The sequence below is a fragment of the Raphanus sativus genome, chromosome 9, assembly GCF_000801105.2.
Source record: "Raphanus sativus cultivar WK10039 chromosome 9, ASM80110v3, whole genome shotgun sequence".
NCBI classification, from domain to species: domain Eukaryota; kingdom Viridiplantae; phylum Streptophyta; class Magnoliopsida; order Brassicales; family Brassicaceae; genus Raphanus; species Raphanus sativus.
In genome coordinates this window covers 2,018,743-2,037,109 of record NC_079519.1, presented here as the reverse complement: position 1 = coordinate 2,037,109, position 18,367 = coordinate 2,018,743, and the positions used below count along the sequence as shown (strand labels likewise).

The 18,367-nt window shown below is 33.1% G+C and overlaps 1 protein-coding gene across 2 annotated transcripts; it reads left to right on the top strand.

Annotated features, from left to right (window-relative positions):
- The first annotated feature begins 13,893 nt into the window (after positions 1–13,893).
- Positions 13,894–18,187, top strand: LOC108823382 (phosphate transporter PHO1 homolog 1). 2 transcript variants are annotated; one of them, XM_018596567.2, is made up of 13 exons: positions 13,894–14,166; positions 14,292–14,535; positions 14,622–14,925; positions 15,025–15,479; positions 15,556–15,627; positions 15,773–15,902; positions 16,217–16,340; positions 16,435–16,684; positions 16,781–16,930; positions 17,009–17,161; positions 17,245–17,523; positions 17,632–17,768; positions 17,867–18,187. In XM_018596567.2, the coding sequence occupies exons 2-13, from the start codon at positions 14,311–14,313 to the stop codon at positions 17,955–17,957; spliced, it is 2,370 nt and encodes a 789-aa protein (XP_018452069.1). In that variant the 5' UTR covers positions 13,894–14,166; positions 14,292–14,310; the 3' UTR covers positions 17,958–18,187. The 2 variants fall into 2 exon arrangements, with proteins under 2 accessions (XP_018452069.1, XP_018452070.1); XM_018596568.2 differs by having other exon boundaries at positions 14,286–14,535.
- Positions 18,188–18,367: the final 180 nt, after the last annotated feature.

The following is an 18,367-nucleotide window of genomic DNA, read 5'->3' as shown; positions in this document are numbered from 1 at the left end:
CCGCGATAATGTTGCTCTAAGATCATAATAAATTAATAACCATATACCTTCTCACTGAAAATAACCTTCTCATTCTATATTACTGATTTAACTAGTATTACAAGATTTTTTTTTAATATTCTATATTTTTATATATTAGTTCTTACATATTATATATAAAATACTAATTAAAATTATATGCTAAATATAGTATATATGTTTGGCATGTAAAACAACCAAAGACTATATACAATACATGCATTACATAATGAATAGTATCGTGAAAATTGTCCAAACACATGGAATTAGTTCAAGTAGAAATACATCAACATCATAATATACCTCCAAACCAACCTTTTTCTCAACGATTCGAAGATAACTGATTCCTAACATATCCGCTTGTAAGAATCCGAATCCATCGTTGCCTAAGTTGAAAGCATATGCTAAGACATATACTAGTAGTTAAGTTAGCCATCGTTGTTACTCTTTTTGAGCTGTAATTATAATTTGCAGTGTAGAGCAAAAGTTAAATAAAAATTCAAGTAGACATACACGTACTTTCGTGAGAGGTGGCTAGCTAAATAAGTATATATTCTGTAGACTATACAAATGGCGTATGCTTACGCCTATCGGGTTAAAATTCATCATTGTATTTCCAAGCATTACTTATTTAGCATTAACAAAGAAATCATATGTATTTAAGAACAAACACTATGCTCTTTATTCGGTAAAAAAAACACTATGCTCTTTAACTCAAATGAAACTCGCGCGCCACCTTTAAGGAAAACCTCCTTAACCACTACTCAATACCTTATTTCCTTATTGTTAATATGTGATCTAAGCTTTAGTCTTTTCGGATTAGTTATAAGGTTGTTACTCGGGAGATTAGGTTGTTGATTAAGTCGGTAAAATGTTAAACCGGTTTAATGTTTTAATCTTGGTTAGTCTTGTAAATCCTCCAGATATAAGAGGATAAGAGAGAGAGAGATTAATTCATTTTTGAGAGAGTTAACTCAGTGAAGAGAGAGAAGAAGAAACTGATTGTGCCTGTTGATCATCTCTGAGTTGTTGAGGAGATCCTTTGTTCTAATGGATTTGTTAGATTGAGTCTGGCTCCAGAGATTATTTCTCTATATCGGAGAAATACCCCGGATGATCATTATGTGTGTACATTATTTGTTGTTGGTCTTCTTTACTTGATTCAATCTTGAGTGATTCTGAGATCGACAAATCGATTGTTTGTGAGATCGATTGTAATCTTGATTCATTTCGAATCAAGAGGTTTTCGTGCAACACTTATTTTATTTTTAAATATTTGACCAAAATAATAATTTTTAAATATAAGCTATGGTAGTTAGCCAAAAAAAATCTATGGTAAATTATCTTTGCAAAATCATTTGTTTTTAAATGATTTTTGAAGAAAATTTTGAATTGCGTATGAGTTTTGTCTCTATAAAATTTTATAAGACATGGACTTTTTTTATTTACACTTGTCAACAGTCCCAACTAGCTTGAATTATTGATATGATATACTGTATATGTGTGTGTGAGTGGTATATGCTTATTCATTTTGTAATATGATATATGATATATATATTTACAGTTGTCATCGTTTCTCATTTTACAAATTTTTGAAATCTCATTAACAAAATAAAATTGTTTGATCCGAGATTTACTCGTGCTATGCTTCAGAAGCAAAATAAAAATAAAAATTGAAGGCCAAGGAGGGATAAAGTATTCATAGAAAGAGACTCAACGTAACCGTATAGTCTACAGACTACAGTTGGGCCCTATATTTTCCTTACGACATCAAAGAAAGTGTATTATTGAAGGTTGGTATTGTTATGAATATTGTGTGATGTCTATTATGGAATGTTCTAGATTTACTTGTTCCCTACTCCAAGTTACTTGTTCTCTACTCCAAGTTATTAGACTTTGTCTCCAAGCTATGTAATCCTATATAAGGAACTCATTACTCATGGAATAATAACAATTCATTCCTCTCTAAGTCATACGACTCTCTCTCTCTCTCTTTAGTTAGATCTATTCTAATACAAGAACACTAGGATTAGAACACGTTATCAGCACGATCCTGCTCCAAGATCAACCAAACTCGGAGATCATCATAAACCCTAGCCGCCGCCAACCACTTCTATCTCTAAGATCTTTTACATTCAGTTGTTTTTTAGATCTTAAACTAATCATACTGTGAATCCTTTCTTTGCTTGATTGATTAAGGTTTCTAAGAAAGGAACCAAGGAGAAGAATCGGCAAAGTTAAAGGTAAGATCTCAAGAACCCTAATCTTTACTTATAGTTCAAGCAATTCGGATTTCAAACTTCTCTTCATCTTAAATCCGATTTAAAAGGTTTTGCGATTTGATTTGGTTGATTTTAGTTCTTGTTTTATTTTAAAATCAAAACCCTAAACCCTTAATAGTTTTACATGACTTTAGTTTTGTATGGACAACAAGTGATACCCCTTTAAGGATGACACGCTATATGTCCAAACAAAACTTAAGGTCAAGTTTAACCTAATCCTAAAATCAGATTTGAATTTTAAAACCTAATCTTTAAAGTTTAAATCCGATTTTAAGAAACCCTAAACCCTAAAATATAAAGCATGTGATTACATGACTTTCGTTTTGTATGGACAACAAGTGATACCCCTTTAAGGATGACACGCTATATGTCCAAACAAAACATAAGGTTAATGTTTTCCACATCTTTTGGTCGATGATGCACACCATAGTGTGGCTAGACCATGATTTTCTTTTAGGTCAATGATGCATACCAATAGGTATGACTAGACCATATGAAGTAAAGGTCGATGATACGTACTCTTAAGTACGATTAGACCATAAAACAAAATCAATGGTCGATGATGTTCACCCTCAGGTGCAACTAGATTTTTCACCTGTGATTCACGGTGATCATCCACGATGGTCCGCGTTGATCTATGATCCATGATGATCTTCGATGATCCGCGATGATCTACGATGATCAGTGATCCAAGGTGATCCACGATGATTCTCGATGATCCACAGTGATCCACAATCACTGGTGATGGATGATACGCACCACAGTGCAGCTAAATCATGATCCATTTTATTTGGTCGAGGAAGTGTACTGAATGGTACTACTAGACCATTAAACCGCATGGGTCGATGTAGCATACCATATGGTATGGCTAGACCATGCACTCGTCCATCCCACTATTTTTAAGGAATTTATAAATCAAACAAGTTGATTAAGAGATGGATGAGTTATGAGAAAAATAAATTTCTAAAAGAATGCAAACTGGCAGTGTGGCCCTCTTATTTGTTTGCTGGCCGTGTGATCCTGATTGAATAATAGCCGTAAGGCATTGATCATGCAAAGATGGCCGTGTGATCATGAGTGGCCGAAAGGCATTGATCACACACACAAGCCTTATGGCTTATTGTTTACATACTGGCCGAGTGCCTTTTATTTCTTGGATAGCCAATGGCATCAGAAATTGTATGTACTAACACAAATCATTTTGATATGATTCAGATGTCGAGACTCCATCACTCGGATTACCCAGCCCTTGATCTCAATGGAGACAATTACCTTGATTGGGCGATGAACACTTCAGCCGATTTAAAGTCTAAAGGACTTGGGAAGTGTATCAAATACGGCAATGATACCCTAGCATATGAAAGGCGTAGAGCTGTTTTGATAATGAGAAAGCATCTCGTGAAGGATCTGTATGATGAGTGCAGTTACATCAACGATCCTTACGATCTCTGGTCGAGATTGAACACCATGTTCTTCGAGCCATTACTAGATGAGTCCATGAAAGAATGGAAGGCTCTGAGGTTCCAGGATTATGAATCCGTGGATGACTATCATTTTGATCTTATGAGAATCACCTATAGTCTTAAACTATGTGGTGAAGTGATAACAAACTATGACTTGTTAAGCAAGACTCGTGACACGATCCATTCAAAGGAAGTGTTGTTATCACAGAAGGCTAAAGGTTTCACAACCTATTACGACCTTCTCTCATACCTTTCAGCTCTTGAGGAAAAGAAGCAGAAAAGGAAAGTCAACCTCGACAAACTCGACTATGTTATGTGCCGAGTATCAATGTGAGATGATATACGGTGATGCTGAAGAAGCTAAGAAAAGAAAATTCGGGTGGACTCATATAGATGATGAGATTGGTTTATTCATTGAATAGAGAACCAAATGTGAGCCACGTCCAAGATGTTATTATGGACTGGCTGGCTATTGTTTAAGCCTTTTGACATTCTGATTTCATACTTATGATTTGGTGTTTTGATATTCAAAATTTCATAGCATTAATAAAAGTTTTTCTTTTATCTTCATTGATTGATTTGCTTGAAAAATATTTTCGATTGACAAATGAGAATGAAAACTCGAGAAGAGTATCTCTAGACCACCACGCCTAAGGCACAGCCTTAAGAGGCACGAAATTTATCACCTAAGACCCATTGAGAGAGACCCAAAATCCCCACTGGCCGTGGATAAGGATACCACAATAACTGTGGTTGTAGATCCAATCATGGCCGAGGAGGGAGTAAAGGTCGAAATGGCATTACAAGCCACATCAAAATGGTTTCTATAATAAACCAATGGGCAAAGCAAAAGGAAATGTCCCTTTAGCTTGTGAAAATCGCCAAAGGCATATATATAAGAGAGGTCGAGACTACATTCTCCCTACTGATCTAATACTATGCTAAGGATCAGTGTGATAAGGCATAAAGGCCTAGGTAACCAGTAAGGTTCACCAACGAATTTATACACTTTATGGCATGACCAGATTAGCCATCCTGGTCCGAACTTGATTAATAAGGCACAAAGAGTTATACCATAAGATCTCACGTTGTGAAACATGTACACAAGGAAAACTCAGTAGGCTTCATTGTTCCAAGCAACACGAAAGTATAATCTGATCATGAGGGTAGTGAGGAAAAAACCCGTGATCATGACCAGACCACAAATTCGTGTATCATGGTCTAAAACCATGCTGGCCGTCCAAGCATTACGTTTAAGTGAGGACAAACAAACGTATTTTATAGCATGTTCTTGAGGGGGAGAATAAACACTCCGTGTGGTCCATGACCATACAATAAAACCCGAACATGATAAGCCTGGCCGAAGGCCATAAGGCATTATAGCTTGGCCGTATAAGGCATAACCTATAAGGTTGAGACTTCAAAAGTCTATAAGCTTGGGTACACCACAAGAATACATGTATGAAAGATAAGATACATCAGGCCATATAAAGTGAGCATAGATATTCCCGTCTAAAGATGATAAAGGGTCATAGTCCAGATATAGACCATCCTAAGACTTTATGGATAAACCACCACATACTTATGTGCCATCTAGGATGGAATATCTCATATAAGGATGAGATAAAAATCGGGAATATATGTTGGATAAGAGAACATGATCTTTCTCCCACGAATTCAATGAGACCATGAGCCAAACAAAGGTGATCATATTGTGGCCAAGGTACACGGATTACATACAAGATGAATCCGACTATCCAACATCATGGAGAAAGCTATAAGCTGGTAAATAGATATAAAGTAAAAGTGGAATGGTTTTAACCATCCAAGTCTTGGCAAAGATCCTCGGACCAGATATATATGTACTGGACGTCCATAAACAAAGAAAGAATGATAGCCAGACAGACCCGAAAGAATGACTAAGTCATACCAGCTTAGCACCACTATATAAATGTCCTAGTAGAGACATAATCAAGTTGCTGTAAAAGTCTATACAAGATAGACCAGAATGTTCCATATATAAGGAACCACGGATAGAAAAAGTTAAGGTGCTCATAATGATAGATCCGGGTTCATGAAAGAGAAACCATACTAGACAATGAGATAAGACCGGCCGGTCCTAAGGTACAGGTATCATACAATGTAGCCTTGCAAACTACAAAGTATTCAATGATCCTGATAAGAATAAAATCTCAATCGATTGTATCATGTCTAGAACGCGATAGAACGCGATGGAACATTATATAAGGTGTCGACACATACACACACTCATAAGTGATAAAGAGAAAGCACTTGAGCATAAGAGATATGCGAGGATCACTAACCCACGTAAGAGTACTCATAGAGAATAAAATGGGACGTGGAGTTAAACCCAAAGAATGTATGAGATGGGCGTATTGGCCAAATACATAAGATAGACGCCATCTAACCAGTGAACAGATGAGTCTTGTGAGGAAAAGAAAATCGTGAGCAGTAGAACATGAAAATACAGACAAGTGGTCGTACATGTTGCTACATGAAGCATTCAATAGAATGGCTAAATCACACAAGGATACTCACAGGGACTAAGGAACAAGGAAATAAATTCCTATGTGGTGAATGCTACTACCCAATATCAAAATTGATAAATATCTGGGCATATAAGAAAGATGTAGTAGACAATTGATATCTCACTGGATATATATAAAGGTAATATAAGATACCTTGAGAAATGAGAAAGAAGTTCTCATAGAACAACATCGTTCCTGCGTTGTTCATGGACTGAAATGCAGCTGCATGCGTGTATGTACACACGATATGATAAGACTAAGTGATGCTTAGTAGAAAGTTCTATAAGAACGTTTCAGATCAGTCCATATAGTAGTCAATATATTCCTTGTGTTTATACTTAAAGAAAGGATGATTAAGATGATTGATTCTTGGAAAGGCTATGAAGAGACTACGATGATCTATAGTAGAGATCATTAGCCGTATATGAATGTTGGGATCTATGATCCAACGTACCAAGAATAGATTGATCCAATGGTCTGAGAATCCATCAGATTCACGACCAAGGGAACCATACCGACTAGGATCATGTCCGACCTAGTTCGACCTTATTCATCATTGGTCCCGACCAATCCATCCCGTCCATCTTGTTCCGACCAGTTCCTCTAGGTCTTAAATCCGACCTAAACCATCCAAGTGAGAGGAACGTCCTATTGACCAAAAAGTGGCTTAGTTTTGATTAAACTTTAAACTATCACACAATAGCCACTTCATGAACAGACCGTGGACATATACTAAAAGTTCATAAAGAGTTTTGGTCAAAAGATATGAATAAGATATATAGTGGACAAGAACATAATCCAGATGGATTATGGATGATGTCATGATCCGGACAGATCATGGACATACAAAGACATTCATGGTGGAATTTATCTAAGAGAGATAAACCATATGATCCAAATGGACCATGAATATCATGAAAGCATTTTGCTGATGCAGGTTACCAATCCGACCCACACAGTGCTAAGTCCCAAACCGGCTATGTTTTCACATATGAAGACACGTCCATTTCATGGAGATCAGCCAAGCAGATCATATCAGCCACATCATCCAATCACTCGGAGATATTGGCGATCCATGAAGCAAGTAGGGAGTGTGTCTGGTTGAGACTCATGACACATCACATTTGGACAGCATGTGGGATCACAGATGGTAAAGACGAGCCGAACGTTCTTTACAAAGACAATGCGGCCTGCATAGCTCAGCTCAAAGATGGTTACATCAGGATGACAAGACTAAGCATGTTCTCCCCAAGTTCTTCTTCACCCACGATCTTCAGAAAGAAGGAGAGGTCAAGGTACTCCAAGTCAGATCCAGCGAGAACTCAGCCGACCTCTTCACTAAGGCATTACCAACATGCACGCTCAGGAAGCTTATGTAGCAGATTGGTATGCGATCACTGAGAAGCCTTCAGTGATGTTCACTTCAGGGGAAATAATGCGGCTGTACTCTTTTTCCTATCCATGGCTTCCCGTTTTTACCACATTGGGTTTTTGGGTTTACCATGGAAAGGTTTTAACGAGGCAGCATTCCAAACGCATTACAAACTCTAGACGGTTATGGCATTACAATCTCGGTTTTTAACGAGATAGCATCTTACACGCATAATGGACATCAAGGGGAAGTGTTATGAATATTGTGTGATGTCTATTATGGAATGTTCTAGATTTACTTGTTCCCTACTCCAAGTTACTTGTTCCCTACTCCAAGTTATTAGACTTTGTCTCCAAGCTATGTAATCCTATATAAGGAACTCATTACTCATGGAATAATAACAATTCATTCCTCTCTAAGTCATACGACTCTCTCTCTCTCTCTCTCTCTTTAGTTAGATCTATTCTAATACAAGAACACTAGGATTAGAACAGGTATCTTATTCTTATAAATAGATTTTCTTAGGTTTAACTAAAGTTTTCATATGAATTAGATTTCTAAGATTTGATTAACCTAACTCAAAGATTCACTAAGTTACATGTCACCACTATATATATACCTTGTATTCTTTAATGCATAGTACTTGGATTCCTTTTTTTAATATTTTTTTAGATCGGATATGTAAATATATGGATTGTAATTATAGTAATCTTGGTAGGACTCTTCTTTAAGTACAAATTTTAATCGAATACTAGATTTTGACCCGCGGTTTCAAACCGCGGGATAATTTTTCGAAACAATCTAAATTTATTTGATATAAATTTGTATTTTTTATTGTATCTACATTTGGATGTTATAAATGAAACATTATATTGAGTATTTTAAAATCCGTCCCGACCCGCTATTAAATCGACAAATTTTGTGGTCTCATATATTAATCCAGTTTAGTTTTTAATAAAAAAATATTTAAAATTCCTATAAAACCCATAATAACAGCTAATACCGAGGATCTGGCTATCGGTTGAACTAATAGATGACCCAATATGCAATCCGGTTTGACTTAAATTATTATAGTTAGAGTATTCTAATATATATTCATGAATGTTTAGATGAATGATGGATATATAATGAAAGTGATGTTCCAATTTTAATACTATTTTTAGTCAAACTAAATTTTCATCTTGTTGTAAGCGTAATGGATCAATATTTGAGAGGATGCATATTAAAAATGAAATATATTTGAGCATCAAGAATTTATATATGTCTATTACAATTTACTGATTTGTGTTTGTAAATATAATTTTCATTTATTTAGTAAGTTTACTTTTGTTAGTCACATGTTATTAGATTTTTTGATGTTTTGTTTATGACTTATGTTAAATTTAAAAGTTAATTTCATTAATCGCATTAATTTTGATTTATATTTGTATTATATATTAATTTTTATTTATATTTTCTTATATATATAATTATATTTTACAACTAATTAAACTATTGACACATACTCTCTTGCATCAATTTATGTTTTAATGTAGTGTTTTATGATATAATTGTGTTAATATATTTGTTGAATTAGTTAATATTTGATAAATATATTGCATGTGTTTGAATAACCCGTAAAACTATGTTCGTAAAAATATCAATAATAACATGTTTCATCGTATACTAAATATTAATAGTATCAAACTATTACTATTTTTATCACACATATATATATATATATATATATGTATATATATCTAATTTTAATACTCTAAATTATGAATTATATTTTTATATATTTAGTGAGGGTTTTGAAGAAATTGTTTTTTGCATTTGGATTAATATATAGCTTTATATATACAAACTAATAGATATGTATCATTATTTATCACATTAATAATTAAAATATAATTAATTTATTATTAATTAAATTATATTCATTAGTTTAAAAATAATAAATTAGTTAGTTAGCTCCTTAGTTTTAGGCATGATGTATATTTAATATTAATTAAGTTAAATATAACTAATTCAAAGTTACAAATAATTATTTTTCAAAAATAAAAAGATCAAATGATCATGTGGATTATGAATATATTAACAAAATTAGTTGATGTGATTTAACATTATTTTATTTTGTTATAATTTATTACAATTTATATATTACTTTTGGTTTATTTTGAATAAATTTTATCTTTGGTATTCACATTATACATTTAAATACACATATATTTTAAGTCTTGGTATGTTTTTATTTTATATCATAACTCTTAAGTTGTTTAAAATTGTTTAAAAACTTGTTTTTAATATATTCTGTATGTGGAATGATAATAAAAACAAAAAAAACAAAGTTAAGTATTTTTTTCAAATGTTTTTAAAACATAAAACATTTCTTATATAAATATTTAATCAAACCGATTTTCTTTTGCATGTATGTAGGAATCGGTTGCATATCGAATAATATCTTATTATTAATAGATACTTGTTAGATTAAAAAACATTATGTGATAATAATTAATGTATTTATTTTAGTTGGACTGTTATAACTTATAACTTTTTTTTTAGTCCAAAACATAGTCGATAAATATTGCTCCTAGTTTAATAGTATTGATGTAATTATAGTAATCTCGCCAAAACCATTGAGCCCTAGCTTTAGTTAGACCTCTCATTCGCAGGCAATATCAAGAATGGGAGAATAGGTGAGCCATGTCAAGGGTTTTAAAATATCGTGTTCAGGGTCTCATTATCTTGTTTATCATGTAAAATTGACAATTATTGTATACGTAGAAACTTCAGTGGCAACATAAATATTTGGCCGTTGATCATCTACCCTCTGATTATGAAAACGGTGGACCAACTCTGACATAATTTAAAGTCTATATATATAGATATGATAAGGACTTGGTATGTATTTAAAAGCGAAAATGGAATTTTAAATATTAATCTTGAGGACTGGATGAAAGTCATGAAACAATTCATATTGGTCCATAAAAAAAATTAAAAGATAAGAGTTTATATTAAATATCTGAATCTAACTATTTTAGTATGTTAGTTTGTAAAAAGTGGGAGTTGAAATAAAATATGTGAAGCTGGACAAAAAAAAACGTGGAATCAATTGCTATGATCAGTAAGAAGAAAACAACTAAATGCGGTACGATTCAGACTATCACCATCTTCTTGTCTCATTGGTTTTAAAATTTAATCATCATACTAAACACTTAGAACTGTTTTGTTAGCCTACAAATTGTTTTCTACCGGATTTTCTCATGAAAACATTTGTTTTAGTATTAATTTTAGTTATCGATTCAGGTCCCAACCTGTCATGTTCGGGAAAAATGACCAGTTCCTTTAGACAATGTTTTAAAATTGAAATAGATAGTGATCAACCAACCAAGCTTTTAATTATTAATCGGCCCACCCTATAAGTCGAATTTCACAACATGCCAAATAGAAGTTAATTGCTTATTAATTATATAAATAAATTTATGAGTATCATGTTAAATAAAATCATATTTTCTAATAGTCATGAGCTATTCTAAAACAAATATGTTTTATATACAAAATTAACGTTAGAATTAGTCTTTCAAAACAAAACTAACGTTAAAATGAAATAATTGCCAAACATTTTAAATATAGAACCATATAAAATATTAAATTTCTGTTGAAAATATTATTCCAGAGTATATATCATTTTAGTTAATAATTTTCTAAAATTATATCTAACAGAAAAAATAAAACCAGTGGTATAAATTCAAAAGAAAATAAATAAATTCATTGAAACTATGGCATATACTCAATAATTAATCAAACATATAAATTATTCATGGAGCAAAAAATGAGAAAACATAACAATTTTATAAGGATTTGTTTCACATGGAATTGGTACTATAGCTTATCAAAATTTGGAGGAATTTCAGTTTAGCCACAAGTTCAATACCACTTTTCAAATTTATTCTTAAAAATAACTCTATCTATAAATACTTTAAATTTATGATAAAGTAGATAAATTATTTAAAATAACCTATGTTTACTAAGTATATTAAATTAAATCTCCTAAAATTATTTATAAATGTTTAATAATAATTTATAAAACATTTATAAGAGTTTATAAACCCAACCACACCCCATAAATACTAAATTTAAACAATAATTGCTAAATCTAAATGTTAGGGTATTTTTGATCGATTTTATTTTTGGAAAGTATAGCCAACTTAGTATATTTTAACTAATTTCTCTTAAAGTTTTAAGAGATCCAAAAATTAATTTTTTAACATATCACTAAAATTCTATAAAAATGATGAATTTTATTTTGAAGAAAATAAATAACCTATTATTATTTTGAAACTCTTGTATGTTTATATAAAATAAATATGATTATATATTTACTTATTTTTAAAAAAAAATTTACTGTTTTATTATTTTATCGAATAAGAACATATCTTGAATTGGCGAACTTAAAATCAGAAATTTTTATTCTCATTTATTAATTTATATAATTAAAATAAAATTATACTAGTGTGTAAATTTAGGTTTACTTGTTCGACTGAGAAAATTAGTTTTTAAACTTCATCAAAATAGGTTCTAAACCACTTGACAGTAAAAAGGACATCGTGCCTTTGATTTGAAAAAATAGTTCTATAAAATCAATTTGTGTTATCATAGTTCACTATTTCAATGATTATATTGCTAAAAATAATACATGAAAACGATGCATTATGGTATAATGGCTTAAATTTTTAAGGAAATTTTAAAAAATAGTATGGATAATCACTATTAGAGTAAATATTTGAGCAGAAAATTTAGTTACTCCCAGTTACTTTCATAAACTACCAATCAAGTGAAAATATTTTTTCTTACATTCCCTCTGATTACTGTTGAAATAGAGAAAAATGTACAAACATTTTACTCTAGTCTAGACATAAATAAATTTATTTACTCCACTTTTTTCTCTTTCCCATTTTAATTTTTTATTCTTTAGTTTTCCTCCCATTTACTTTAAATTTACCAATCATAACCTATGAGTTTTTGTTGGAACTTTCAACTATTTACCCCGTCTAAAGATATTGCTTATATAAAACTTAGATGTTGTATCCTTTTCGTTAGGAAAAGCAATTTCCATGAAATATGGACTTTCTGTAATTGGAAGGCCGCCGTATGCTGCCTTCATTGTATTTTTCCTTTTATTGACCCTATGTTCTCTTATAAAACAAATAAATATCTAACCAATTAGGCAGAGGGTAAGAGGCATTAGTAGTGAAATATATTTATTAATTATCCGAAAATCCTTTAGGAGACAACTTTGAATTATATTTTCTTATCCGTAAAATATTTGCTATTATTATTAGCAGCAGTACAGAGAATAGAATATGTTTGTGCACATTATGATCCACTTTCACTGCCATCCATTCGAATGGTTGCTCAAAAACGTACATAGAAACCGCGTGCATAAAGCTTCGTGAGCATCCTGTGCTTTGTAATAATTTTTTCCCTAAATTATCAGAGAAAATTTCATAATTCGAAAATATCAGAGAAAATTTCATAATAAACTACCAAACACAAATGATTATAATATGAAAATTATGGCATATAAATTGATGTGTAGATTACAATGCATGGCTATTGAAAAAATGAAAAGAAACAAGGGAAACCCAAATAAAAACTATATTTTTGGGTAAAATAAAATGTTAAACCAGATAAAATATTTGTTCCCTTAGCGAACACTTTGAAGTTTATACAATATTGTTTCTGGAATAACACTTTAAACTAATGCTAAGACATTTCGCCGCCAGTTATAACTTTGTAATGGACAAAAGAAATTTGGTATACAAATGATTTCTATATGCATATGCACTTTTTCAATTGCATTGTCATTTGTATTTCAGGAAGTGGATTATAAAGAACATTAATCCATTTTCTGATTGGCAAAAACTTACACCAATTGATTCCTATAACATGGTTTTGGCAGTATCCGCAATTGCAATATGAAACTATGAAATCATAATTTGATTGGTCGTTCTTCTTCCTCTTTTTCTGATTCTTTAAGATTTATATGTTTTCAAAATCACATTACCATTCGAAAGAGAAATGTAGTGGAAATCGAGCTGGTCCAGTGTAAGTTCACCTTTTGTGTCTCTCGGCACCTAACTTCCTTTTGGTCCATTTCAGCTATCTCCTCTTTATTTTTTCCACACAAAATATTACTAAATTACAATCCACTTACTATTTCAGGTTATCCCATTTACAATACCCCAATTACACTTACCTTTTATATAGTTCGTTAAGAGCCTCACTCATAGAAGAAACATCTTGAGGTGGTGAGAGAGAGTTGCAAGAAGCTCCGGCGGCGGTGATCATATGTTCCGGCAAGAATCTAGGGTCCCACATGAGACAAGATTTACCTCCCTTAAAGCACAAGTGGAAGAAGCATAGGATAAAAATTAGTATATGAGATTTGGTTTCTAAGGATATTTGAGAATGTGCTTTGTGAGGCATCATCAGTAGGAGTAAGCAAGCCCAGTCAAATATATTCTTCTCTTTCTTTTGTCCACTATAAAACAAATCTCATCCTCCTCTCTTGTCCTACACTAACACAACAAACACACACACTTCTTCTTCTTTTGAGTTTAAGGACTTAAGAGAAGGAAGTTATGGTGAAATTCACAAAGCAATTCGAGGGGCAGCTTGTTCCTGAGTGGAAAGATGCCTTCGTCGATTACTCTCAGCTCAAGAAAGACCTCAAGAAAATCCATTTGCTTACCAGTGAAGTTGAGAAGACACAAACAGAAACTTCCTTCATCAAAACCATCAAATCCTCTTTAGGAATGCTTTCCATTTTCGGTAACAAGGAACGCGAAAGCTCTCGTGCCATCAAAGTACTAAAACTAATCTTCATCCTATGTATTTTTATCAACTATTCATTTTTATATGTACTAATGATTTTTTTATACGTTTTGAACAGGTGCATACAAAGCTTGCCTCTTCTGGAAGTAACAGTGACGTGTATGAGACGGAACTTCTTGAAAAGATTGCTGATGATACCGATGCTGCGAAAGAGTTCTTCATATGTCTGGACATGCAGCTTAACAAAGTGAATCAGTTCTACAAGACAAAGGAGAAAGAGTTCTCGGAGAGAGGAGAGTGTATGAAGAAGCAAATGGAGATACTCATTGAGCTAAAAGATGCTTTCAAACAAAAACAAGCCAATGGAGAGTCTACTCAAGAATCAAAGGAAGACGATTCCATATCATGCACCATCTCATGCGGTAATAATAAGATACTATAAAACTCTATACAAAGTTTATTTGCTGATTGTTTGGCTTTCAAGAATTGGTTTACTTAATTTGCTCTGTTTCTTGAAACAGAGGAAGACTCCGTTAGGAGTAGAACAGAGCAAATGCAGCTTCAAGAATCTTGCTTAGAGGATTTGGAGAACAATGGAGAAGAAGTATTGGAGTCCCCAAGATCAGAAGAACCAATCAAGATCAACAACGAGGACTCAAAGCTGAGGACGGTTTCTGGTAGGGTTTTCAGCTGTCAAGGGAAGAATCTCAAGATAAAGATTCCATTGACAAACCCTTCTCGTACATTCTCAGCTATAAGTTACTTGATCAAAGAAGATTTGATCAACCCGTCATCGTCCAAGAAATGTGGTCCAGATGGAGTAAACAAGCTGCGAATCAGCAAGAAGAAGCTAAGCCATGCTGAGAAGATGATCAAAGGAGCGTTGACAGAACTCTACAAAGGGTTAAATTATCTCAAAACTTACAGAAGCTTGAACATGCTAGCCTTCATGAATATTCTGAAGAAATTCGATAAGGTAAGCCTTAAATCAAAGCAACTTTTAACCAAAGTCTCTATAAGAAGTTTATAAGACTAATACTTTCATGTTTCAGGTTACTGGAAAACAAATCCTTCCAATTTATCTCAAAGTGGTGGAGAGTTCTTACTTCAACAGTTCAGACAAGGTAACTTGAAACTCAACTTTAAGTTTGTGCAAGCGGAAAATCGATACCGACGCTCTTGTCTTATCACTTCTATCATATACTTTCTTGAATATGAAAAAAAAAAAAATTAATAAATCTTCATGATTGTAATCTTGGGACATGACAGGTGATAAAGTTATCAGATGAAGTTGAAGAATGGTTCATCAAGCACTTCGCAGGAGAAAATCGCCGAAAGGCTATGAAATATCTGAAACCGCACCACCGTAAAGAGTCTCACTCTGTCACCTTCTTCATTGGTGAGCCCTTTTAACATTTTACCTGTTGATGTTGTGACATTTTTATTTTTGGCACTTGCAAACACTCCAAAAAAAAAGCCTTTGGACCCCATCACACACATACACATTAGGATTCCACAATGTAACCTTTAATATTTTTTTGGGTTTTGTGGGTGGAAAACTAAGAGGGTCATGTTTTGTTATACTCTCTGTTGCAAAACATTATCTTGTCTCCTGAAGAATCTTTGTAGATTTATGAATTATGATTAATCTTTCTTGTAGAGATTAAATGGGTTTGGTTTAATCATGTCCTCAAAATTTGAATCTCTATTCAGGTCTATTCACTGGTTGCTTTGTTGCTCTTCTTGCTGGCTACATCATTGTGGCTCATTTGACTGGAATGTATAGGAAACACTCGGAGAACACTTTCTACATGGAAACTGCATATCCTGTACTTAGGCGAGTGATCTCATTAAAATATTAATGATTATCAATAAGAGAAATTAATCAAAACAGAAGCTAATACCATTTAAATATTTTTTGTGTTCTGCAGCATGTTTGGACTCTTGTTTCTGCACTTATTCTTGTACGGTTGCAACATATTTATGTGGCGAAAAGCGAGGATAAACTATAGTTTCATCTTCGAACTTGGGTCCAGAAATGAGCTTAAGTTCAGAGATGTTTTCTTGATTTGTACCGCTTCAATGTCTGTGATAGTTGGTGTCATGTTTGTCCATCTCTTGCTTCTTGCAAGAGGTTACTCATTGAGGCAAGTTCAAGTGATCCCTGGCCTTCTATTACTGGTAATTAGTAAACACTAGTCACTACTCTTCATCATAATTTTTTTTCTTTGTAAATTTGTAACCTATATCTGTTTGGTTCTTTTGGTGGTTTTGCAGGTCTTCTTCTTAATACTGATTTGTCCCTTAAACATTTTCTACAAGTCGAGCCGTTACCGGCTTATAACAGTAATTAGAAACATTGTGTTCTCACCTCTTTACAAAGTCGTGATGCTCGATTTCTTCATGGCTGATCAACTTTGCAGCCAGGTAATAACCTTTCCATTTGCCAAAACTGAGCTAAGAATCTGAATCAAGATTAAAAATGGGTTAACTTTTATCTCACAGGTACCAATGCTAAGGAACCTGGAATACATAGCCTGCTACTATATAACCGGTAGCTACGCAACACAGGACTACGGATATTGTATGAGAGTCAAGTACTACAGAGATCTTGCCTACGCAGTTTCATTCCTACCATACTACTGGAGAGCGATGCAGGTAAAAACTAAACTAAACAAGATTCCTTGTTTCCAAAGTTAGGGTTTTCACTTTATAAAATACTGAAAAAGTCTCTGCCACAGTGTGCAAGGAGGTGGTTTGACGAAGGAGAAACGAGCCACCTAGTGAACCTAGGGAAGTACGTGTCAGCAATGTTAGCAGCTGGAACCAAAGTGGCATACGAGAAAGAGAGGAGCATTGGTTGGCTCTGCCTTGTGGTGGCTATGTCAAGTATAGCCACAATTTACCAATTGTACTGGGACTTTGTGAAAGATTGGGGTTTACTTCAACATAACTCCAGCAACCCTTGGCTTAGGAACCAACTCATGCTTCGCCAAAAATCTATTTACTATTTCTCTATGGTACATAATCCAAATCATTTATCACCAAAATTCACACATAATATTAACTTCTTTTTTTTGCTAAAATTTGGTAAAATTAACTTATTAACAATCTCTCTTTTTTTGTAGGTTCTAAATCTTGTTCTGAGGTTGGCTTGGCTACAAACAGTTTTGCACTCAAGTTTTGAGCATGTGGATTACAGAGTCACGGGATTGTTCTTGGCTGCTCTTGAAGTTATCAGGAGAGGACATTGGAACTTTTACCGGTAAAATTCATCTACCTTTTAAGCATCTTTTTTTGGTATCAGATTCATAATATATATACTGATGGTTGTGTGGACAAAAAACAAAACCATGGTTGCAGATTGGAGAATGAGCATCTAAATAATGCAGGGAAGTTTCGAGCTGTGAAGACAGTACCGCTTCCTTTCAGAGAAGTTGATGAAGAAGACTGATCTGACCGAATCAATGTGTACCATTATTATTAGCTTTGTCAGAGATTTGAAAGAACGAGGGGAAGGATTTGTTCTTTTCTTGATCAACCATATTTTGTGATCTGATCAAGAATCTTTTAAATATTATTATTCTTGTCCGAAAATTTATGTAACTACAAGTTTAAAAAAAAAAAAAAAAAATTGATGTAACTAAAAAGAATCGTACTTCTCCCTATTTTCTTGATTGTTCTTGACCATTAAAAACTGAAAAAATGAGATAAGTTTTAGTGTCATTTTTTTTTGACAACTTTTTAGTGTCATTTTTTCTTGAGAATTTCGAGTTAAATTATGTTGCAACATCATCTACATAAAAAGTTTGCGGGTTGATAGTAATGGCCTATACAGGTTGAAGAGTGATGAGTTTGCTGCCT